The sequence below is a fragment of the Phaenicophaeus curvirostris genome, chromosome Z (assembly GCF_032191515.1).
Source record: "Phaenicophaeus curvirostris isolate KB17595 chromosome Z, BPBGC_Pcur_1.0, whole genome shotgun sequence".
NCBI lineage: Eukaryota > Metazoa > Chordata > Aves > Cuculiformes > Cuculidae > Phaenicophaeus > Phaenicophaeus curvirostris.
In genome coordinates, this window is record NC_091431.1 from 30,626,507 (window position 1) to 30,651,243 (window position 24,737).

General features: G+C 42.5%; 2 protein-coding genes across 2 annotated transcripts in view; both read right to left on the bottom strand.

Moving 5' to 3' along the window:
• CDC42SE2 (CDC42 small effector 2) overlaps positions 1–24,737 on the bottom strand; it is a 164,067-nt gene that overhangs the window by 126,208 nt on the left and 13,122 nt on the right. The window lies entirely within an intron of this gene.
• LYRM7 (LYR motif containing 7) overlaps positions 1–24,737 on the bottom strand; it is a 117,018-nt gene that overhangs the window by 25,055 nt on the left and 67,226 nt on the right. The window contains exon 8 of the mRNA XM_069881158.1: positions 18,555–18,625. Within this exon, the coding sequence (XP_069737259.1) occupies positions 18,555–18,625 (71 nt within the window). The remainder of the gene's footprint in view (positions 1–18,554; positions 18,626–24,737) is intronic.

Sequence of the window (24,737 nt, forward strand, 5' to 3'; positions counted from 1 at the left end):
CAGTATCCTCAGATACTACTTCTAGACTAGACATAGGAAACTGTAGTGCTCACATGGTGAGTTATAGTATGATACCTATCAAGTTTTAGTAGTGTCTTTAGTTTTGTCTACCGTGCTTCGAAAAGTTCTGCAGTATATTAAGCAGCTCTTTGACAAAACAATCTTCTTAAAAATCCCCTGTGATTACAGCAAGTCTTTTCTTTAGGTCAGATATTAACATAGTAGATATGCAGCCGTTATACTTACCAAGGTTCACATGGCAGGCACGTGACAAGCAAATATCATTACAAAAATGTGAAAGAAAAGATTTGCCTTCTTTGCAACAATTAACCAACAATACAAGACTAAAACTGTGCCAGATAGCACTGCACTTCTTATCTGTTTATTAATACACAGGCCTGCATAAATCATTAGAATTTTATATTTTATTTTGAAAGGATTTTCAGGTGACATAACAGGATTTTAAATTGCCAGATTTTTGGCTCAAGATACAGACTTTAAACTTAACGCTTGAGACTACAAATAAGAGGCAAAAGCTTTGCAGATGAGACAAGTTACACAAGAAAAATCAGCTAAAGAAACAAAAAATGGTTTGGAAAGAAAGCTGGCTTACTAATTCTGACTGACAGAAGTTACCCGCAGAAACAACATGCTGTTTACTGGTGTATTTATTGTCTAGTATACGCTCCTGTCAAAAAAATACAGTTCTTTGCATGATTGCTTTTGCAAAGCGCTGTTAAGTCAAAAGTAGATTTTTATTTTTAATCAGTCAGAAAACAGATAAAGACACAGTTAAGTCATTAGATGACTTGTGGCCACTAATATGCTCCTACTGCTTTGAATTTAGCCAAACTTTCAGGCTTCTTTTGGTTTTTTCTTTTTGTAAACTAAGGGGGAGGCCCCCCTGAAGTTTTAAAGATTGTTGTGTAGACACACGCCAGCTACACCAAATACGGCCTACTTTAGAAATTCTAGATACAGACGGAAATGGTGATAAACGGGACTGGTGGGTCTACCAGTCTGAAGAGGTCTCTACAACGCTGCTATCCAGTATTCTACACAAAGAGATGTCAATGCCATGATGAATGACAATTATGGTCTTTAACTTGGAGTTTGTCTTGTGATCTGGTTTTAAAACAGGTATTGAAATTTCACTTGAAGAAAACAAAGTTATTTGGAATCTGAAAGTTCTTCTGATGATTAAGCAAGCACAGTCTTAAAAGTAGGCTCTTTTGTTTCCAGGTAATTCAAAGCTGTACAAAAAACTTTATCACCTCTCCCCCTTGACTTTTTTCTCCCTTTATCAAAGGATGCTTTTCCAAGCTCCTCACTTTTCAAAAGTCCAGATACAGGAAGCAGGACAAATAAGCACCTGGAAGGTGTGCATGGTTGGAGGAGATAACACATGACTTGCCTTTTACCATTATTTTCATTATGCATGACTTTCCAAGTAAAGATATATAATACGTTCCTTTCTTCTTAAATAATTTAATCCCAGCTTTGTAGATATTTTCCCTGCTTCACAATCTACCTTAACATTTTTGCCACGCATGTATTCTACTTGTTTAAAAAAACAAACAACTCTATTGATCTTGTCCATGTATGTATCTAGCTTCTTTAGGATTATGTACCTAGTACAGCTCAAATCTTCAAGGAAGAAAACTACGGGAGCAATAGAGAAATCAGGAATTTAAGAAAAGTGAACCCAAACTAATAAACACCTTCCTCCTTAATCCTTCCCTCACGATACTTGCATTATTATGCTGCTGCTAAGGCTGAAACTGATATTAGTTAATGATCTGTGCACCTTTCATCTTTCTGCCAGTATCTCACACAAACAAAAGCAATTGCCTCCAAGGTGCACCAAGCTGCCAGATACTCAGTCTCTAGTGTTTTTCCTTATGCTGCCTCTGTTCTCCCCGCAGCACTGTGCTGTGAAGCAAGCGTGTCAAACTCTGGGAGCAGTGGGGATAGCAATATAGAAATATATTTATATATATCAGAATATATAGATATATATATTTATATATCAGAATATATAGAAATATATTTTTATATATCAGAATATATATATTATTATATATATATTACTATAGAGATATATATATCTCTATATCAGAATATAGAAAACAAAATAGAAAGAACAAGCCAAGCGACCCTTTTGGGCTGAGTCTCTCCTCCATACAGTGAAGGTGAAAACCAGCCTTTCAAAGTGATTTGAATGAGGTGTTTATTGTTAAAGAGTCTTTTTAAACTTATGCTCCCACATTTTTTGTTGAAAGAGGTGGCCGGGCTTCCCACTCCTTCCCACTCCTTAGCAGCATGAAATAGTATCTTATCACCGTAAGATAACATAGCAATGAAGTTACATTCTTTTTCCCATTTGGGGCACTTCAGCTCATTGTCACATTACCCAGCAGTATTTGCTCATCCACACTGAATGAACACTTGGAAGTACAAAGACCTAACTCTGGAGAATTTGGAGGGATTATTTACAAAAAAACACATTTGTAAACAGCAGTGGCAATTGTGGTATGGATCAGAGGCATTCTGTCTCCAAGCAACCTCTCTTACATTATTTTAGTTAACCGCTTGCAAACAGGTAAGGATGGGAAATAAAAACCACATACATAAAACACTGCCCTCTTCTTTCTGACCTTCCGACCTAACAACATACAAAAAATCCTATAATTTGAGATCCAAGACATTCCCAAATATTCCACAGGTGCCTGAACTTTCCCTTTGCACTTCAAAGCAAGAAAACAAATGCACCCATAGTGAAGGAACATGTTCTTCCTAGTTTTCACCTTCAGTTTTCTTTTATTGCTCAGGCTGAGGACACAGCAAGTGAGGGAACAGGCAGAAGAAAAAAAGAAATAACGAAGAAAGCCAAGAAATCAGAAACTTATCCCCCCTTCAACCAAGCCCCAATAAATCTTGCTTGAACAGTTCAAAATAATGTATTCTACATTTCCGCTCAGCTCCTGTTCAGGACATTACTGCCTGCGTAGCAGAGTCAGTGGCAGAGAATGTCCTCCTGACTTTCAGTAGCCCCACATCAGCTCACCAGCCGTATCAGCGAACATCCAGGAATCGTCAGTGCTGCTCCATTTACTCTGGGCTCTGATTTACAATCAGCTTGTAGCACAGACATTAGAGACTGCACGTAGGAGGTGAGAAAGCAGAAAAAAAACCCCACCTGTATCGATCTTGTCAAAATATGGTTACTACATTTGTCAAAATACTGGAAAACAGGGCTTTACCTCCCCCTTTCCTCCCCAAAAAGAACTGTCAGTGGCTCACATGTAAGGTCCAGCATGAAGACCAGATATGGCTGTGATGCTTATACACTGGATAATCAGACACTTCCCCGAAGCCCTCTTTGTCTGTCCTTCAGGCACAGATTTTAAGGTATTCATTTTTCAGCCTCTCAAACAAACACACCCACTCTCTTCCAGACACAGAGCCAGAACTGGAGCTGAAGAATCACTATCCACAGCTGGGTAAGTAAAGTAGCCTACTGTGTTCACATCAGTATTGTGGTCCATGTTTATTCACAGGACTTCCCAAGCAAATAGACAGGATAGCTGCATCTTACAAATGAAAGATTTAACATTCATTTCCCTAGAATACATCCCTCACAATACGCACAACCACGTTAGAGGAACCAAAGCAAACCTTGCAAACAGTCCCATGAATATATATATAAACACACACACATTTGAAAAACAAGTAACTGGTTTCTCAAACCACTGCTTCTTTACGGATTTTGTGTATATACACTACAAAATCCAGCTGAACTGAATTCCTTCACGCTTTTTAAGGAGTGGGAATGAATTGTGCGCTCAATCAGACTGCTGTGAACTCTCCAGGAAATACACTATCAAGTTAAGACACTACAATCACCAAAAAACCCCAAACCCCAGAATCTTTACTAACTGTTACGAGAAAAAATTTACAATGGTGTGTTCAATACCAGAAATTCCAGAAGTCCAAGCCAAGTAGATGGTTAAAAGTAACAAAGACGCTGACAAATCTTAAGTCATTATTTTATCTACGTATTAAAAAATACACAGACAGATTTCAGTTTACGGATTAAAATAACAAACAAAGGAAAATGCCCCTAGGAAGAATAACAGGCATATGGATTCTTCTAAATACTACGCTACTGGTTTAATTTGTTCATCTTCCAACACGGCCACCCTCTGCTGGGAAGTTGCACTCATGCTTTCCTTCAGGTCCTTGTTGCTACGGTCGCAGCTGCACGTCCGTTCCCACTGAAGCACATGTCTTAGGAGAGGGGCACTAAGGGTTTCATTATGTGCACCTCAGAGCAGGCACAGCAAGGCCAGAAAAGAGCATTGACCCCGCTCCCCCAACAGAAAGCAGGCAGGCAACCCCTGCTGCTCCATCATGACTATTTACAAATGGATGAGCTAGAGAAGATATCCCATGCCCTCCCTAAGGAGCCTGCCAACACCATAGGTGGCTCCATTCCCAGCAAGGGTCTTCGGAAGTCTTCATCTCTACATTCATGACTTGATGTGAAGATTGCACTGCAGTTTGATTTAAGAACTAGTGAAACGAGAGGAGGGATTTATATAACCAGTAAGAACAGCCTCCGAAAAATTTCTCATCTTCCAGAAAGAGTTTAGAAAAGTTTCTGGCATTCTCATGAACATACAAGAAAAGGACACAATGATGAGATCGGCAAACCGTGCTGTTCATTCACATTGATATACAGCTGGATTCACTCCAGAAACACATTGACATAGTTGGGCCACTTGTGAAGGGGAGAGGAATATGGGCGGTGTTCCCAAATGGAAAATTCAGGAAAAAAAAAATTAAACAAATTTGGAAATAATTAAAAATTCATTGTTTCTCAGACTGGCTCTGGTACCGTCTCACTTGTAAACATCGGTGTATTATCAGCAATTTCCTAGAAAGAAGTTCTTTAGCAGCTCTAGCATTAGAGAAAAGAAAACAGATAAAAACAATTGCTTTTCACTTTGGACTCATCTTCCTCGGGGCAAAAAATTCATTGGTGAGCAGCAAAACTGAATGGAAAGGACGTGGCACCAATGGGTGGACTGACAGGTCTAGAGGCACTGGATTGTTGTGTCACCTGGCGATGGTATCCCACGTCCCGAGCAACGGCTTGTCACTCGCTCACTGCTTGTAGCCAAGCGGAGACTCTTGCAGGGGGCTCATCTTGGCACCCCAGCTGAGCAGTCTGCGTACCTTGGCTGGTCCAAGAATTTTCTGTGGCCCTGCCTCAGGGAGCCAGAGCATCCCAGCAGGGGCGCTTGCTGCAGCAGAGGTGAGCTGGGAGGGGAAACCTCACCCCTGGGAGCTGGGAGGGTTTTCTTCTTGTGGGACCTGGGCATTTCTTCCACCTGTCTCCAGGGCAGTCAACAAATGCGGCCTCTCTTCCTCTCCTAGCATAACACCCCCTGCTGCAGCAACAGCGAGAGGGAACAACATGAGCTCCACAACTCCCCCCAGCCCACTGCAGGAAGGCAAGAGCATGGCCACAGAGCTGGAGGACTGCTGTCCCATCTGCTTGGACAGCTGGGAGGAGCCCAGCTTTGCTATGCCATGCCTCCACCGCTTCTGTTACACCTGCATCCTGCGGTGGGCTGATGATAAGCCCGAGTGCCCCCTCTGCAAGAGGAGGATCACATCTTTAGTGCGCTCGGTGCGAGTGGACGATGACTACGTGGAGCATGTCATCGCTCCACCCGCAACATCAGAAGTCATCGTCCGCCGGCGGGAAGGAGCTCAGGAAGACTCCGCTGTCCAGGACCTCCTAGTCTACGCAGTGGCAATTGCGCAAGAACTTTTACTTCGCACTTTGCAACAGCGGGCAGCAGCCAGTCCTCCGTCCCCACTGTCCTCACGGCCAGAGGAAGGAGCGTCCCGGGAGGAGCCAGCAGTGGCCATGCCCACACACAACACTTCCAGCCAGGGCAGGGAACGCTCCCCTGTGAGGCCACGGCGGACCCGAAGGAGGAGAGCCAGCAGCTCGGAGGACGCTCCAGCCAACAAGAGGCCAGCACCACGCCCCTGATGTTGTATATATGTTCAGCTACTACGGCTATTCAAAACTGTTTTCTTGTATATATGTTAGACACAAACTACCCATAAAGAAGTTAGTTAGAAATTAGTTAGTTAGTTACGCATAGGAGTTTGTTAGAAATTTTATTTCATAGAATCATAGAATCACCAGGTTGGAGGAGACCCACCGGATCATCGAGTCCAACCATTCCTATCAAACACTAAACCACGACCCTCAAGGCCTCGTCCACCCGTGCCTTAAACACCTCCAGGGAAGGTGACTCAACCACCTCCCTGGGCAGCCCGTTCCAGTGCCCAATGACCCTTCCTGTGAAAAATTTCTTCCTAATGTCCAGCCTAAATCTCCCCTGGCGGAGCTTGAGGCCATTCCCTCTTGTCCTGTCCCCTGTCACTTGGGAGAAAAGGCCAGCACCTTTCTCTCTACAACCTCCTTTCAGGTAGTTATAGAGAGCAATGAGGTCTCCCCTCAGCCTCCTCTTCTCCAGGCTAAACAACCCCAGCTCTCTCAGCCGTTCCTCATAAGGCCTGTTCTCCAGACCCTTCACCAGCTTTGTTGCTCTTCTCTGGACTCGTTCCAGAGCCTCAACATCCTTCTTGTGGGGAGGAGCCCAGAACTGAACACAGGATTCAAGAAGCGGTCTCACCAGTGCCGAGGACAGGGGGAGAATAACTTCCCTGGACCTGCTGGTCATGCCGTTTCTGATACAAGCCAAGGCGCCATTGGCCTTCTTGGCCACCTGGGCACACTGCTGGCTCATGTTCGGTCGGCTGTCAACCAACACCCATTGGACTCAGCCCAGCGGTCCAGCCTGTTCAGATCCCTTTGCAGAGCCTCCCGACCCTCCAGCAGATCAACACTTCCACCCAGCTTAGTGTCATCTGCAAACTTGCTAAGGGTGCACTCAATGCCTTCCTCCAGGTCATTGATAAAGACATTGAGCAGGGCTGGACCCAGCACTGAGCCCTGGGGAACACCACTCGTCACTGGCCTCCAGATGGATTTCACACCCTTTACCACCACTCTCTGGGTCCGGCCATCCAACCAGTTTTCCACCCAGGAGTGTGTGCGCCTGCCCAGGCCAGAGCCTGACAGTTTCTCAAGCAGAATGCTGTGAGAAACTCTGTCAAAGGCTTTACTCAAGTCCAGGAAGATACATCCACAGCCTTTCCCTCATCCAGCAGCCCAGTCACTTTGTCATAGGAGGCGATCAGGTTAGTTTGGCAAGACCTGCCTTTTGTGAACCCGTGTTGACTGGGCCTGAGCACCCGGTTCTCTTGCATGTGCTTCATGACAGCACTCAAGATCACCTCCTCCATGACTTTCCCTGGCACTGAGGTCAGACTGACAGGCCTGTAGTTCTCCGGATCCTCCCTGCGACCCTTCTTGTAGATGGGCACAACATCAGCCAGCCTCCAGTCCAGTGGGACTTCCCCAGTCTTCCAGGACTGTTGGAAGATGATGGAAAGGGGTTTGGTCAGCACATCCGCCAGCTCCTTCAATACCCTGGGATGAATCCCATCCGGCCCCATAGACTCGTGGGTGTCTAGTCGGGCTGGCAAGGCTCTGACCACCTCCTCTTGGATCATGGGAGCCTCATTTTGACCCTCTAGATCCTGTGTTTGTACACAGACGGAACGACTTTCTTTACAATTAAAGACTGAGGCAAAGAAGGCATTAAGTACCTCAGCCTTTTCCTCATCCCCTGGGAAGTACCCTGAAGTCTGTTCATTGCTTCCCCTTTCCTTCTTGATCATTAATAGAGGAGGCAATACCATGCTTTTCCTTCTTTGAAGGAAATGAACGGTGGCATGTTTTGAAGTTCCACATGGAATTCGAGAACAGGATTTAGATATGGTATGTGAAACTGAGCTCCTTCACTGGTGTTCACTTTCGCATTCAGCCTGCTGGGAAGATCAGATTCTGTAACTTCATATGAGCTCTTCTCTGCCTTGCAGCTCTCTAATTTACCATATTTTAAGTATCTCAAGTAATTTCACTCTCTAGAATAGGGTTCCTTACCTACTTCGTACCTATAGTGATCTAATTTGACTATGTAACACATGCACATTGTGTGCTAGCTCTTCTGAATGGATACGCATCGCACATTGGAACGGAACTACAAATCAGAACACAGACAGAAGTACTGAATAATTTGTGACAAGGACTACTAATACTCAGCCTGGGCTCTCCCAGAGAATGGGACTCCAGCATTCAAGCAGTTCCAGGGCATTTGTCCTTGGCATTCTCACTGCAGATAGCACTTCATGCATCATGTGGGCTCGACTCATTTTCTTTGGAGACATCATTATTCATGGTGGTAAAAGCCAGTTACGCTCTTAGATTTCTGTCTTTGCACCTTCCTTAAAAAATGGCAGATTTTCTCCTGCATAAAATCACATAAGAAAGTAGAAATATGATTGCAAAGTACAGTGTGTCTAAGAAGGGAGGAGTTACATACAGGTTTTTCAGGATGCCATATTTCACATTACATAAGCTCAGCCAATTTAAGGAAACTATTAAAGAATATGACAGTACTTTCAGAAAGGAAAAAAAAAAAGTGCTTTATGGAACAGAACTCCCCAATCTCTTAGAGATACTTTAAATGTCACTATAGCTATTTAGAAGTCTAATCATAAAACTTCAGAAATGAAAGACCTCCCTGGTTGTATATTTTTCTATATGTTCCAGGGAAAAAAAAACATTTTTAAGACCTATGCAAGATGCATGCAAGAAGCTGACTGAGTCACACAATTAAGCTGCACTGCAGTGATTTGACCCAAGTTTAACAATGAAGGAACTAGAAGGCAGTCAGATACAAACACAGTTGCTGCGAGAGACAACTGTAAAGAACTCTGACTGTCTGAACAAATAGGTGCCTGAAAAGAATAAGAGAAGACCATAGCTTTGCACCTGTGTTACTTCAGAGTTACTCTACAGGATTAATGCAATGATCAGAAAGTGGGAGCTGCAGATAAAAATTAAACTAGAAAAAAAAAAATCCTCCATTAAACAAAAGTTAAAAAACAATATCTTACGTGACTTTCGACTTTGCCCCTAAAGTTCATGGCATGAATGCATTTCAATTAAACAACAGAACTAAAACTTTTCTTTGCCATTGCTCTGACATCATAGATCAATTACTAAATCGCAAATTAGAGTCATAGAATAGATAAAAGCATAGTGGATGGAGTCTAAATGCTTTCTGACACAGGAAACTAAAATCCATGAAAATCTTACTCAGAAAAGATGACCCACGTATCAAGTCTGAAAACCATATACTACCTTTACTAGAGATTTTGTGATTTTGAGGATAGGCAGAGCTTTTCTGTGGTTGTATCCCGACATGTACATGTGAATAGTCTGCTAACGTGCCCTAGTGCACTGTCCTGCATCATTGTCTTATAAACCGTCAGTCTGAACCTCAAAGCACTTAAGATAAATAAAGAAAAATATTAGGTATTCAAGTATAAGGGGCTTTTATGGTATGTTCTATTCCAGCCTAAGACGTTCACGGAAATTTTACATTCGTCACTTCTGTAGCTGCCAGTGAGACAAGTCAGGAAGGTTTTACTTCCTGACCCACGATTGAAGCTTCCTGCAAACACTCCAGGAGCACGTACAGAAAGGGCAGCCAACAACTTGGGAACACCCATTGCACTTTATTTGTTTCTGCCACAAGAATGAAAAACACATAGTTTCACACTGTGGGAGTTCTCTTTTGCTTCCTGCTTCCCCATGCTCCAGGAAGGATCACTACTGACTGACACCACTGACCTCAGAGAACTGCTGCATCTTCCCCACTTAGTCTTCTTTCATTAGCTCTCATCCATGCCCATGCCCTCTTCCTGCTGCCTAAATCCCTTAAAGCCCTTATGTTTCTTCTCTTTTCCTCTCTGTCTGCCTCCTGAAACAAACAACACCACCTTTTACCCGCCCAAGTCACCCCTACATCTGGTACCCAACTGTACGCCTTCTCCCCCTTCCACCCACCTCCACAGGGTGGGGTTTTTTTGTTCAGGGCTTTTTATGAGTTTGGGAGGTTTTTACCTATTTATCTGATTGGGCTACCATTTCCTTCTTCTTTCCACCCCGCTCCTGGCAGAGTCTCAAGGACAAAGATTCTCCATCCCCACACCCCATTCTCATTTGGCCGTGAAACCCTTCTTTTTTTCACAGGGTGACTATATAAACACTGAGGATGCTCCAGGTGTAGAGTATTAAGAAGCAAGCCAGAGGAGGAATCACAGGGCCGGTGGGGGAGGCTGAAGCTCCTGCTCCCACTTTGAAATGCCACTTACACTGCTAATTACATATTCTGAGAGTTAATTGATAAGTTTTGCTGCAGCTGGTTTGTATGTTTAATATACTTAGTTGCCTTCTAAGACACAGCTGTTGCAGGAGATATCCTGAAGGGAGTCTCCAGACATGGTTGGATAATAAAAAAAAACCAAAAACCAAAGAGCATTCTTTGAAGATTTCTATGATTCTTTGTCTAAAACTAGTATATATACCCACTGCTTTTTTAAGAGGTTATGCCTTTTTTAGAAGGGCATCCAACTCAGTGCTGAATTGTAAAATAAAAATATTATTGCCTTTGCCGCAAAGATTTTGTCCTTTTCAATATTTTACCAGTGAATGTGTGTTTCTCACAATACGCAAGTAATAAAACCATTTCCATTTCACACACTTCTTCAGGGTAAACTGACATGCAGACTCCTTTCCCCAAGCTCTCTGGCAGAAAAAGTTTACTAGGAATAGTGAAATCTGAGCTGAAAAACACAGTTGTGTTCATAGAAAGGAAGTGCACTACATGAAGGATAAGCCCAAACATGTCTGGTATTGTCAGTGTTACCGATAACTCTGAAGTGTTTTCAAAGGAACATGGGGGAAGGGAGAGAGAAAGAAGGAAACAAAGCATCACGTTAGCCATTTACCAGTACTTAAATGAAATTCAGGATACACTGAGTAGTTTCAGAGTAAAGCATCAAGTTTGACTACTACTTGAATTAAATACTTCATATACGGTGCTCAGAAGCACAAAACCCAGGGTAAAATAGAAAGATATTTATTACAGAATACTCGAGAAATGAAATAACGCTTTGCAGGCTTTGCTTTCAAAGGGGATAACTGTGCAATGTTCTACATGGTACAGCTCTTTCTGAGGAAGAAGCATGGGCAAGACAGCACGTGCTTTTACCTAGCAGAATCCTTCTCCACAGTTCATTTGGATTTTTAGACACTAAAGTGTGAAACAGCAAAGAACTTACAGGTCTCTAAAATAGAAGCTGCCGTACAGAACTGAGCTCATAAGAAATGAATCCTAACAGTTAAACCCTGAAACTACTGCTCGTGTACTCCACAGGATCGAACCCTACATAAACACGTTGCAATTGTATCATCCACTGAAGGCGAACAGGCATAGATCTGTCCCAGAATTTTGCTGGAGCCAAATTCAGCCGATTAAAAACACTGGCCGTTCACTTAAATTATTCAAGACCACATCAAAGCACATGCACTTGATGGCAATTAGAAAATATTGAAGTCAAGCTGGACGGGCCCTTCAAAGCCGAGCAAAACAACACGAGCAGCAGCATATGACACTAAATTCCAAGTTAAATTATTTAAGCCATGAAAGGTACCGCACAAAGAACAAAAAAGGAATTTTGTCATCTTATTGGAGAATTAGGCCCTGGAGATCTATTTACAAGACTTACACACTGAACAAAGAAATAGGAAGGTGAAACCGACACGAATTATCAAATCCATCCAGAATATGCTTTGGTAAGAAAATTAGGGAAGGAAATCTACATAAAGTATATATGGCTGCATATACCACAAATACCAGAGTCTGCTGGGGAAACAAAACAATTTAATGCTGTCAAAAACAATCCAGTAACTTAACTGAAGATCATAAAAGTACACCGACCTCCTGTCAAAGTTACTCCAACTTTGATATGAATATTAATCAATCTGTTTTTATTATAAGCACAAAGGACATTTGCATATCATAATTCTGCCGGACTTCTTATGAGGGGCCCATCACCAAGGAGAAACTTGAAATGCTGCTTAGAATTCATGAGAAGAGCCAGAACATCAAATCTACTTAAGATTGAAAACCCTAACAATGCCTTGATGGTTATGGTACCCCACAATGAATATTCATAACTCTGTCACCTACCTTTAGCTCAACATTTAAAGTGAAAAGTAAACTGACAGTATTGCTTACCTAATTTTCACAACTTCGGTTACTCTAGTCCTTTCTTGAAGCCGCAAATGATTCACTGAAGAGATCCCCAATTCTAGAGAGCAAGGAAGAAGGGGAAAAAAATGGTATAATTAACCCTTACAGCTCCTAATGCAAAATATTTTATAAATAACAGCAACATAACTTTATATTAGCAGGAAGGAGCTTCCTCAACTCCTCCCCCTTGCAGAGCACCACCGACGTCAGAAGGGCTGAAGTGCCGCCATTTGTGAACGAATTCAAGGATTAGAGGCTATCTTGTTCACTGCAGTATTAGAAGAAGCCTTCACTGACTTGTGCACTCTTAGGTGCTCTTTATCCTTACTCTGGTATGTGTTCACACTGTTTAAAATACTTACATTCCTGCCTAGGAAAATTGTGGCTGCCCCCTCCCTGGAAGTGTTCAAGACCAGGTTGGATGTGGCTTTGAGCAGCCCGGTCTAGTGGGAGGGGTCCCTGCCCGTGAAAGAGGGGTTGGAACCTTATGGTCCCTTCCAACCCAAACCACTCTATGATACAGGCACCATTTTTTTGTGTGCATGTATACGTATGACATAGTTAAAAAAGTAAATATGGAGCATGGGGTCAAAAGCAGAAACTTCTTAGCTCCCTTCGCTAAATTCAAACTTTAACGTTAACAAGGGCTGGTGGAAAATCCCTAACCAGATGTATATTTCAACATTTTTTTTGTGCAAGACTAGTTAGATCATCCCTCTAGTCATCAGCTTTTACATCACGGGCAATACCAGGTAGTTCAGGAAATAAATGGTTTGTGCTAAGTTCCAAATAAAAACGTTTAACTTGGCAGTTAAATCTCATTACACGTGAGACGTTTAGCAAACAAGTTTGTTATTGAATTATTGCCCACGTCATCTGCTACCACATTCAGCAGTTCTCAGTAAAAGGAAGGATGGATTACAAGTACCGTAGACAATAACAGAAAGGAAACACACTCCTGAGAGCTGTCTCTGAGCAACAAAAAGAATCACTGCTCTAGGATTTGCTGTTGAAGTAGCAATGGATAATTTATTGGTGTCAAATCTGTCTTTAAAACAAAAACCCACCACAATGCACAACACCCTTGTTTTCAATGAGTATCCACCCATAATGATAAACCCTCATGACAGCATTCATATAACAGAAATGGCCTTCACAACAGACAAACCGAGAGGAAAGCTGAAAACTTCAAACAATTCAGTCCACATTTCAAATGTTCACGTGAAACAAGGTAAAAGTAGTAGTAAATTAAATTTTATGCATCTTCTATACCAGGTAGGGCAATGTTTCGTGGACACTGAACAAGGTACACAGTGCAACACGCTTCACTATCACAACGCTTGGGCTCCACATAAACTAACCATATTAAAATAAAGCTGATCCTCAGACAGAACAGCTGAGCAACCAGCTTACAGCACATGACACTGCACTGGTTGCCTAACGAGTCCAATAAGAAAGCAAATAAAAATCCTTAAAGTCAGCAAGGCAAATATGGTTTCAGAGTAGGCGCCCATTTCGTAACTGAACTGTCACCAAAAGTTGGCTGTCTTCTAGTCAAAGACACTGTGGATGATATCTGCTATATAGACAGGAGAATCAACTATTTAATCCGCAGTTTAACATGGACTTCCTCACTCATACACCACACAACTGAAGCCAACGTGTAGAAAGATACATACTAGTAAATTTTACTGAGACAGGACTGAGACAATTCTGCATTATGAGATGTTAGCACAGTCTACACATTAATCAGTTACATAACATCCTAAAACCACATAGAAACTGCAATCCTGTACAAGCCATTTCAATGTGTAACAATACTTACACAAATGAAGTAACAGTAGATATAATAATATCTGTATTTATAACTTGTAAGCCAAATGCTTTCCTCCACAAAAAATAGACTACATGGAAAATAAATGTATTACTCTTTCCTAAACTGTAGCATTAGAAATCTAGGGCCATGCTATAAGACCTGCAGGATAGAACAACGAAAGGCATCTTTATACAAAAACATTTTTACAAGTCAGTTACAAGCAAGACCTGGATCAGTAGTTCTAAGTCATCATGTCAAAGCTATTTAGAGCTACAGATGAATGAAACCTGTAGACTAAACCCACATCCTATTGGACAATTTAATTCACAAAACTGCTTCTATAAATGGTAGACTTCTGGCTTGAAAGGCTATTAAATGAATTGGCATAGACCACCAGCCAGCAGAGTAAAAGGGCTGGTTGCAGGTATGGCCAAGGCACGCTTCTCATCAAGCTGTAACCACTTTCTATGAAGTCTGGACAGCATATTGCAGGTTCGCTCACATAACTCATTCGTTAGCAATGTAATTTATAAACAGCCATTGTCTAAGTGTTAGCATTTGCATGACAATTTGAAGCTTTACAGTTGTCTGAAGCCTTGTTTTCAGGGCTAACAATTCAGTATACTTCCTGTATTTCTAAATAATAAATGTACTGATTCAATCTGTCACAAAAAATTGCTAAAGTTGCCATAGTAGCAGGTGATTTCATCATCATCCTGACATTAACTGCTCAGATGATTTATTTCACTTAGTTTGTCACAGCTTAAAAGTCATATTAGCCTTTCTGACAAGTTCAGTATAAAACCTATGTATGGAAACAAAGATGACAAAGTGCAAATCAATATGGTTAAGTGACACATGAATTATCTTAGAAAGGTGAAATATATCTAGTAGTACAGTGCCCCTACTGCAGAGAAACACATTCTTTTAGAGAACTTAAATACCAAAGACGTCTGTTTTCAAGGAGCAGCTACTGAAATGTCATAAGAGCGAATGGACTCAAGAAAACTAATGCTGTTCTTACCAAGTATATCAAATTCAGAAAGAAAACCGTAAGATGTTACGGGGCTGCACTAATAAGTTTCTTTCTAATTACAGAGAACAAGTTAAAATTTGAAAAAGAACTTGAAGACACTATATATACAAAGCGTGAGCTTTAAAAATGCATTTGTGTCTTAAAGAAAAGTAGTTTCTAAGCTAAAGAGGTGAAGAGTTTACAACAGATGAAGATTTAAATAGCCTGCAAACACTCAGTCCTTCCCGCTGAAAAAAAATAAAAATCCCAGACATTGAACATCAGCAGTATCACCAGGTTATCTGTAAAAAAATTATAATCTAAACTTTATATTTGGTTTCTTATTCTTCAATAGAACATCTGACTTTAAATCATTTCCAAACTATTAAAAGCAGAAATGGAATACATATATTTAGAAAATATGTAAGTTTTATAATATGTATATTTAGATCTATCTTATGCTCTTTATCTAATATTCTTTCTCACATTATATTTTAGCATACAACCTAAATCTAGCAGTGTCTTTCACTGCACATAAAAGCTTGATTTTTCATACGGAAATGGCGGAAACAGGGTAATACTGTCAGGGGTTTTGGTGGGAGGAATGTGCATTTAAGAGTATGCTTTTCAGAAGTAGGTACTGTGTTTTAATACCTGCCAGCACAGACTGTGAGAACGTGACGTGAATAAATTAACTGATCTGTCAGATAACTTTTTTTTTTTCATCAAAATTTCATACAAATTACACCTTAGCTGTCTGCTTTAAATCACACAGGAGACAGATCCTATATGTAACACTCTTTTAAGCTCCTCCTGACTCCAAGTTCTTCCCAACTCATCAGAAATCAGCCTGTCCTTTCTCCATAAAGGGAAGGAGCTGTGTTATGCAGGATTTCCTCCAGCAGCAAAAACTATAGCACAAACACCTGCAGTCCCAATGAAGAACTTTGCCTAGGTCAGAGTGCCATGAAAGGTACAGCACACCTGTAAACCCATGTGGATTTGTGTGCCTGTGTAAGTAACATTCTTTCCGAAGTACACTGATATCCCGGATCTTATAGGAAGGAAAAGTGATTTCCTTCAAGGTCTGTACCTTCAGAAGTGAAAGAAAACAATGTCTGAAGCTGAAGAGTTTTCCTATCCTCTACCACACAGTGGTATGCTGAACATAATAACTTTTCTTGTGTTTGACTGTAAGATAAAAGAACTTCAGACAAAAGAACTTCTAAACTAGGAGCCAAAATTGCAGAATTTGATCAGCTTTGCATCAAGGGCATCCTTGCGTCACAAAGTTTCCAAGGAATAATCTGAGGCTTACATTGTCAGAATAAGGTTTTGGAAAAGAGAACTCAGTCCTTGAAGAAAACACTCATCTCTGGACAGTGTACATGCTGCATTTGCTAATTCTCTTCAGGCAGCTGCTACTTAGTTGGTGGAAAAAGCACCTCCAGATACTCTGGCTACTACACTTAGAAGTACACTGACTGACTAGCCAGTACGTTCATGCTGACTTGTTACCTAACTGCTGCCACTCCTAACAGTTAAGGTATCATGTTATAACTTTTTTCTTTCAAGGAGGGCATTAAATGCATTATCTACTAACCTCAGTATGTCAAAATATCTGTGTAGAAACTTCCTATCTTTGAAACCTCCACCTGTCCTGGGTAGCAACACTAGTCAGCAAGCCTAAACTACAGGTTTGGGCAGAGAAGTGACATACAGACAAACTTTGGCCCTTTCTATACCCTTACTTAGTTTTCAAGTTTTTTATTTATTTACTGAACCACAATATTTTTAAACATTTTATTAGCATGCAGCTTTACTCACGTATTTTGTCAGAATCTGTGTGAACTGCCTGAACAACAGAAGTTCCAAGAATCGCTTAAACATCTGAAGCTACTTTCAGAAGCTAGTAAAAGGAAACAAAACCAAACAACAAACAACACAGTAATTTAAATTGTATATAACTGTTCCTGAAGGTATTTTCCATACCAGACAGCTATTCAAATAACAAAGCTGGTCAGTTCTGTTATTCAGTTAGTTACTCACTACCTATAAACACCTTTCACTTTGGGAATGCACATTTGGCTGGTGAACATTCATTTCTTTAGCTGCTGTCAAAAGCAGAATACTAACAACTCTTATGCAAATACATGCACAAATTCTCACAAACGCTACGTGTCATTCGATTCAGTCCCTCTGCATCCAAGTCTATTCAGTCTGTATATGTATGCATACATAATAAATATGACAACTTCGGTGATGTCCTACCATTCTGCAGTTTGTGATGAAAGTCTAGGGTTTCTTCCATTGACCCATTTCCCCAAACTATCAATTAACCCGTATTAAAAAGTTACATCTATGCATTTTGTAAGCTGCCATTCCTAACAAACATAGTGTTCCTGTACATCTCTAACAACAAGAACACACAATTTAGCACATCAGACATTGGCAAGACAAACACAGGAGGATTACTACTGGGGCCGGCCTGATAACAAGTCAAAAGTGCTACAAAGTCCTAACTAAATACTCAGAACTGTTTACGTTATTCTCCCATAGCTAGTACGATACAAAGGGCAGGATGGAGGCACTGTCTTCCAACTACTGTCCCACGACAATGTAAACACAGTTGGTTAAAATGATGAACAACAAGGATTAAACTGTTCACTCTGTATGGAAGTTAAGAACTAAAAATATCTAAAATACGGAAGCTTCACTTCTGCTTTCAACAAGCTTTAGAAAAATGTCTCAGTAAAAAGCGCTAAGGTAACAACTATGTAAAGTTAACTTGTAGAGTGAACAAACAGAATGTTCTACTCCTTTCAATGCACGATGAAGAAAGTAGCAGCAAAACCCCTCTACATTAAAAACATCATGATCATTTGGCTGTTTTCTACACCCCACAAAAAAATGCTGCCTCGCTTGTGAGAAGGAATCAAAATAACTTCTCGTGTCTGCTAGTAACTCAGCAAATCATTACATTTCTCTGTACCTTTCTGACCTTGCCTATACAATAACGACCAAGTGCACTGAAAATGACCACAGCTCAGATACATACATGTACGAGCATAGTATCAAAATACTTACATGAAAATACCAACAGTTTTTTCCACAATGTTATTACAGCCTCAAAATAAGCATATTGAACTACCAGAAAACAGTTTCTCCTTCCTTATGCATTTTGGTATGCGCAGAATTCTGCAACATATTATCAATACCAATGGAGGTATCACTGTATTTACAAACAAAGATCTACGTAAAAGCTTTTTTGAACTCACCTGGCTCTCCCAATGTCTCAGTAAGTACTAACATTGGTTTAGAGATCCTTTAAGAAATAAGCTCCTACGCTCCTATGCAAGCATTCTTATTCCAAGTGGAAAAAAGCAATGGAAACAATAAGTACCTCATTTATCTTGTCTTCAGATGTCTCATCTTGGTTATTTCTGAAGTCTTCATTTATCTTTTGTCTTGCAGCTAAATGAACAAAAAAAAAACCTGAAGTGCAAATAAAAAGTGTAGCTTGCCTTGTCACAGCCTCAAAGCTCAGAATCCCAGGTCCTTTACAGCATCTGTCTCGTGCTCTGTCTGAAACATTTTAATAGAAGGTGCTATCGCTCAGGTGATACCACATCTTAAATTCACTGGTAGAGGCGTAAAATCACGTATCTAGCACTCTGAGCTTCAAAAATACCGAACACACAGAAGCCACAACTAAAAGTTGCTTTACGGCAAAAGCATCATTTACCCCCTAAGGAACAACTGAACATAAAGAAAATCTACTGAGCAGTTCCGTACTGTTTAAACATGCTTTGGCTGGACTGAAGAGAGCAGCTAAAAAATAAGGGCGGGAAGGGGCAGGCAAAAAAAACCCAAACCAAACAGGAAGATCATCAAGGTTCCAAAGAGAGATGTTTTCCTTAGGAAACAGAGCCTTGAGTGCTTCAGTCTTAACAACCATGGGTTTTTTTCTTTTTTTCAAATGAAAGGATGTTTTGTTACGTATACAAAAGTTTTCCCAAGGATTCTTTAAAAATTGTGGAAAAGAATAATTCAAAGGAAGAATTCTCTTTCAGTATATTCAGAGAAGAAAGTTCCACAGGAAGAGAGGTAAGCATCCACCACACAAAAGCATATCTCACCTTCAAGGGGTCTGGTATCATTTTTAAAACTTCTCGCTGGGTTCTGTGTAATAATTTAAAAAGCTTCAAAACCTGTCAATAAAACAAGCACAGAATTAGCTTGTCCGCTAGCAGGATTCTTAGTTGAAATTAACATGTTAAATAACATGCTGCTATTTAAAAAGTGCTGGTTGATCTCTCATGATCTTTCCACTTAGTACAAAATTTGGCATGGAATCAGTATCTAAGATACTTTACCTCTATTCCCAATCAAGCAACTTGCAGCCAATACAGATGGGAGGAAATCAAAATCCCAGAGAGTTTATAGAAGCTTCAGATTAATCTAAGATGCTAAAGAGCACTAGCACTATGCTTGTTAACAACCATTTGGATTATGTGGAACAATCATGTGGCATCACGGGATTAGAATCCTGAAAATACAGTCACATAAACATATATATTGAGCCAATATCAAATAAACACAACAGAGTTGGAAAAATTCCAAGTCACCTGCAGGGACTCTCAAGGGTACATCACTGGATAGTCTCCGAGTACAAAAAAGAGAGAAATATAAATGGGTAAAGCGTTCTGACACTTAGAAGCCAAGATGAGAAAAGTGAACACCAAAAGGATCTCCAAGAGTACTTTAACTATTTCAACAATTATTTTTCATGCCTCTGTATAATACTTGGTCATAATATTTTACAAAGCAAAAAACCCTTCTCTAAATATAACTGCCAGATCACCAAATAAAAACTTCAGTAAAAACAAATACTCAAAAAATTAAGATTTACAATGTACAGATGACACACCTCAGTATGCACATGAAGCAAAACCCCTGAGACTCACAGCTCCCCCTCATGTGGTTTTGGCTGTTTAGTCATACAAACTGCAATGAATGACAGAAGTCCTCTAGTCCTTGGCAGACAAAAAAAATCATCTTCACAACAAGATAGTTTTTGAAGTTATGCCTAGTACTACCTGCTATGTTTTGGCACCCCTAAAAGGCACAGTTCCACGCACTTAATAACAATTGTTTTCTCACAGTTAGTATTCCAAAAGTTTATTAGAATAACACAGAGCAAACACAGAGCTGTTACGAAGAGATGACCATCTTAGAGGCATCCTCTGCAATTGTGAGCTACAGATGCAAACAACTGCCATCCTAAAAGTAAAAGGTCAATAAAAACATTCTGGCAGGGCCCTGAAAAAAGCGTGACCTCTGCTTCACATCTGCCAGTAACAGAAACAGCAAACAGCTCTGGAAGCTATTACCTTCAACATCTCCAACTATTCTCTCCACATTTTGAGATATTCCAAACCAAGCTCTCCCCTCTGCCCAGCGGGCCACTTAGCTACATCTTGAGATAATTCATCCTGAAGTGTGTACACACAAAAGACAGCTCTTAGGAAGAGGAAAAAAAGACAAGAGAACAGTAAGAACACGCAGCTTGCCAGTTCAGTACTGCTTCTTTAACAAAAGACGACCACAACTTCAGCAATATTAAGGAAAAGTTTACAAATAGGAATGAATTCAAATCTCACTTCAGCAGGTGGGTTAATCCGCGTCCTAATTTCTACTGTAATTTATGATTAAGAATCCTGTTGAGTATCTGCTACTCCATTACAGACATGTCTGGGAAGAGGATAAACTGGTGTGTTCTTGATTTCTTCTGAGTTCCAGAAATGTTTAAGTGAAAAAACTTCAGTCACTTTTACAAGAATTGGTGCGAGGCTTGACAAGCAGTTAATTCAATCTGGGAGGACACATATGAAAGAGAACATGGACTCTGCTCGCTTCTTTTCAGCTTCTGTGTCCTTAATAATTAGCAACTGAATGGCACCAAGTTGCTTTTAACCGCAGCCTTCCCAAGATAGCTGGATCTGTGGAAAGCATACGGACAGGATGAAAAGCCAGCAAATAAATTTCTTTTTCTGCAGAGACATTTGACTGATTTGGAGAGGGCATCCAGAAATATTTACACCACTTTACAAACACTGAAGTTAACGTTGCTAATTGTTTAGAGGCAAACACATGTATGGCGAAAGCTGAAAATGTGCTTTATGGTTCTTCTGACCTCTTCGGTCAATAATTTTCAAGCAGCTTCCCCTGCTCTTTGCACACTATTGCAAATCCTTCCTGAAACAGAACAGTTATATCCGATGGACGAAGAAGAGACCGAGAGAAGGACCTGGGGGTCCTGGTGGATGAGAAGCTGGACAGAAGCCAGCAGTGTGCGCTAACAGAACAGAAGGCAAATGCTGTCCTGGGCTGCATTAAAAGAAGTGTGGCCAGCAGGTGGAGGGAGGTGACTCTGCTCCTCTACTTTCCTCTGGTGAGACCACACCTGCAATACTGCTCTGGAGCTGTCAGGACAGAAAGAGACTTGGACCTGTGGAAGCAGATCCAGAGGAGGACCACCAAACTGATAAAAGGCCTAGAACACCTCTGAAGAGAGGCTGAGAGAGCTGGGGTTGTTCAGCTTAAAGAAGCTTCCAAAGTGACCTTGTTGCAGCCTTTCAGTACTCAAAAAAGAGGACTTCTAAGAAAGCTGGGAAAAAATGTTTTAGCAGGGTCTGCAGCAAAAGGGCAAGGGGTAAGGGTTTTAAACTAGAAGGCTTTAGACTACATACTAGCAGGATTTTTTGTTTTTCTAGGTGGTGAAATACAGGCACAGGTTGCCCAGAGAGCTGGTAGATGCCCCATTCCTAGAAACATTCCAGGCCTGGTTGGATGGGGTTCTGAGCAACCTGCTCAGGGTGAAAATGTCCCTGCTCACTGCAAGGGGGTGGGGCTAGGTGACCTTCGTGGTCCATCCCAACCCAAGGCATTCCATAATTCTCTCTGAAGCACGATATATTAATGCGAAGGCGCCGCTAAGCTCTACAGTCCCCTAATGAAACACTGAACTCCCCCAATACCTCAAGCGTATTAGCATCCCTATTACTACGCTTCAGAACACCTCTGGGACCAGGGTTCAGGTCCCCGTGTAAATACCCTCTACTGTAAATACAACACATGGAACTAACGCTCCCATCTTTGTCTTTGCCGTCTTCGTATCACAGTTCACTCTCTCGATGCATCTGAAGCTCTCCCTGACCACCAGCTCTCAATGTGCTCCCTTTTTCCACAACTGCTTTTGCACGTGAGCCCCTACTTTCTCACAACTACCTTGGAGTTTTTCCTGCCCCAAAAGCCTCTGCCCGTTGACGCTATAAACGCTCGGCGCTGCTAGGGAAAAAAACAAACCAACCCAAAGCCCAAAGCCCAAAGCCCAAAGCCCAAAGCCCCGACCCGCACTGACCCGCAGGCAAAACCGCCCGCAAGCCCGCCACTTGCACCTGTCGCCACTGACAGCCCCGCAGACCCGAGGCGGGGGCGCTGCCTCCCCCGCAGGGGAAGGGCAGGGTGGGCCCCGCCGTCCCCGGGCGCTGCGGAGGCCCCGGCACCCGCCGCCGCCCCCGCGCACGCGCCGCACTGACCCGCCCGCGGCTCCCCATGCCGCCCGCTTCCGGCCCGAGCCGCGGCGGGGCCGGACGTGGCCGTCGAGCGCCTTCCGGGTGCGCCGGCACTGCCGCCCCGCCGCGCGCGGCTTCCCGCTCCCGTGGTTCCGGGCAGCCTTTGCCTCCCCGCCGCCGCGCTCCGATGCCTACGGGGGCTGGAGGGCACGAACGCGGCCTGATTGCTCTGGGAGACAACCAGGAGCCAGAAGAGCAGCTCAGGGTTGTCGCACCGCTGACATGAGAAGCAGTTACTACTGCAAAAAGTGGAATACTTTGATTTAAGCTAAGGCGGAGTTAAGTTTCATCAAAGTGTTTGTATTTCAAAAGTCAGACGGAGCGTCCCTCTCATCGTGTGTTTTTGCAGTCAAGCAGCATTTTTCCAGCCGCTGCTCATTCTTTTGAGATGACGACCTCCTGTGTGAGATTGTGTACAGAAGAAGCCAGAAGGGTTAAGGCTCAGCTAGAAATCAGATTGGCAAAGTCTGTGAAAGATAACAAAAAATCCTATAAATACATAAATAATGAAAGGAGGACTAGGGAGACCATACAGTCCCTATTGGACGCAGAAGGAACAACAGTGACAGGGGATAAGGAAAAAGCTGAGGTACTTAATGCCTTCCTTGCCTCAGTCTTTAATTGTAAAGAAAGTCGTTCCGTCTGTGTACAAACCCAGGAGCTAGAGGGGCAAAATGAGGCTCCCATGATCCAAGAGGAGGTGGTCAGAGCCTTGCCAGCCCGACTAGACATCCACGAGTCTATGGGGCTGGATGGGATTCATCCCAGCGTATTGAAGGAGCTGGTGGATGTGCTGACCAAACCCCTTTCCATCATCTTCCAACAGTCCTGGAAGACTGGGGAAGTCCCACTGGACTGGAGGCTGGCTGATGTTGTGCCCATCTACAAGAAGGGTCGCAGGGAGGATCCGGGGAACTACAGGCCTGTCAGTCTGACCTCAGTGCCAGGGAAAGTCATGGAGGAGGTGATCTTGAGTGCTATCATGAAGCACATGCAAGAGAACCGGGTGCTCAGGCCCAGTCAACACGGGTTCACAAAAGGCAGGTCTTGCCAAACTAACCTCATCGCCTTCTATGACAAAGTGACTCGACTGCTGGATGAGGGAAAGGCTGTGGATGTATCTTCCTGGACTTGAGTAAAGCCTCTGACAGAGTTTCTCACAGCATTCTGCTTGAGAAACTGTCAGCCTCTGGCCTGGGCAGGCGCACACTCTCCTGGGTGGAAAACTGGTTGGATGGCCGGGCCCAGAGCGTGGTGGTAAAGGGTGTGAAATCCATCTGGAGGCCAGTGACAAGTGGTGTTCCCCAGGGCTCAGTGCTGGGTCCAGCCCTGCTCAATGTCTTTATCAATGACCTGGAGGAAGGCATTGAGTGCACCCTTAGCAAGTTTGCAGATGACACTAAGCTGGGTGGAAGTGTTGATCTGCTGGAGGGTCGGGAGGCTCTGCAAAGGGATCTGAACAGGCTGGACCGCTGGGCTGAGTCCAATGGGATGAGGTTTAACAAGGCCAAGTGCCGGGTCGTGCACTTGGGGCACAACAACCCTGTGCAGTGCTACAGACTAGGAGAAGTCTGTCTAGAAAGCTGCCTGGAGGAGAGGGACCTGAGAGTGTTGCTTGACAGCCGACTGAACATGAGCCAGCAGTGTGCCCAGGTGGCCAAGAAGGCCAATGGCATCTTGGCTTGGATCAGAAAAGGCGTGACCAGCAGGTCCAGGGAGGTAATTCTCCCTCTGTACTCGGCACTGGTGAGACCGCACCTCGAATCCTGTGTTCAGTTCTGGACCCCTCCCCACAAGAAGGATGTTGAGGCTCTGGAGCGAGTCCAGAGAAGAGCAACAAAGCTGGTGAAGGGTCTGGAGAACAGGCCTTACGAGGAACGGCTGAGAGAGCTGGGGTTGTTTAGCCTGGAGAAGAGGAGGCTGAGGGGAGACCTTATTCTCTCTATGGC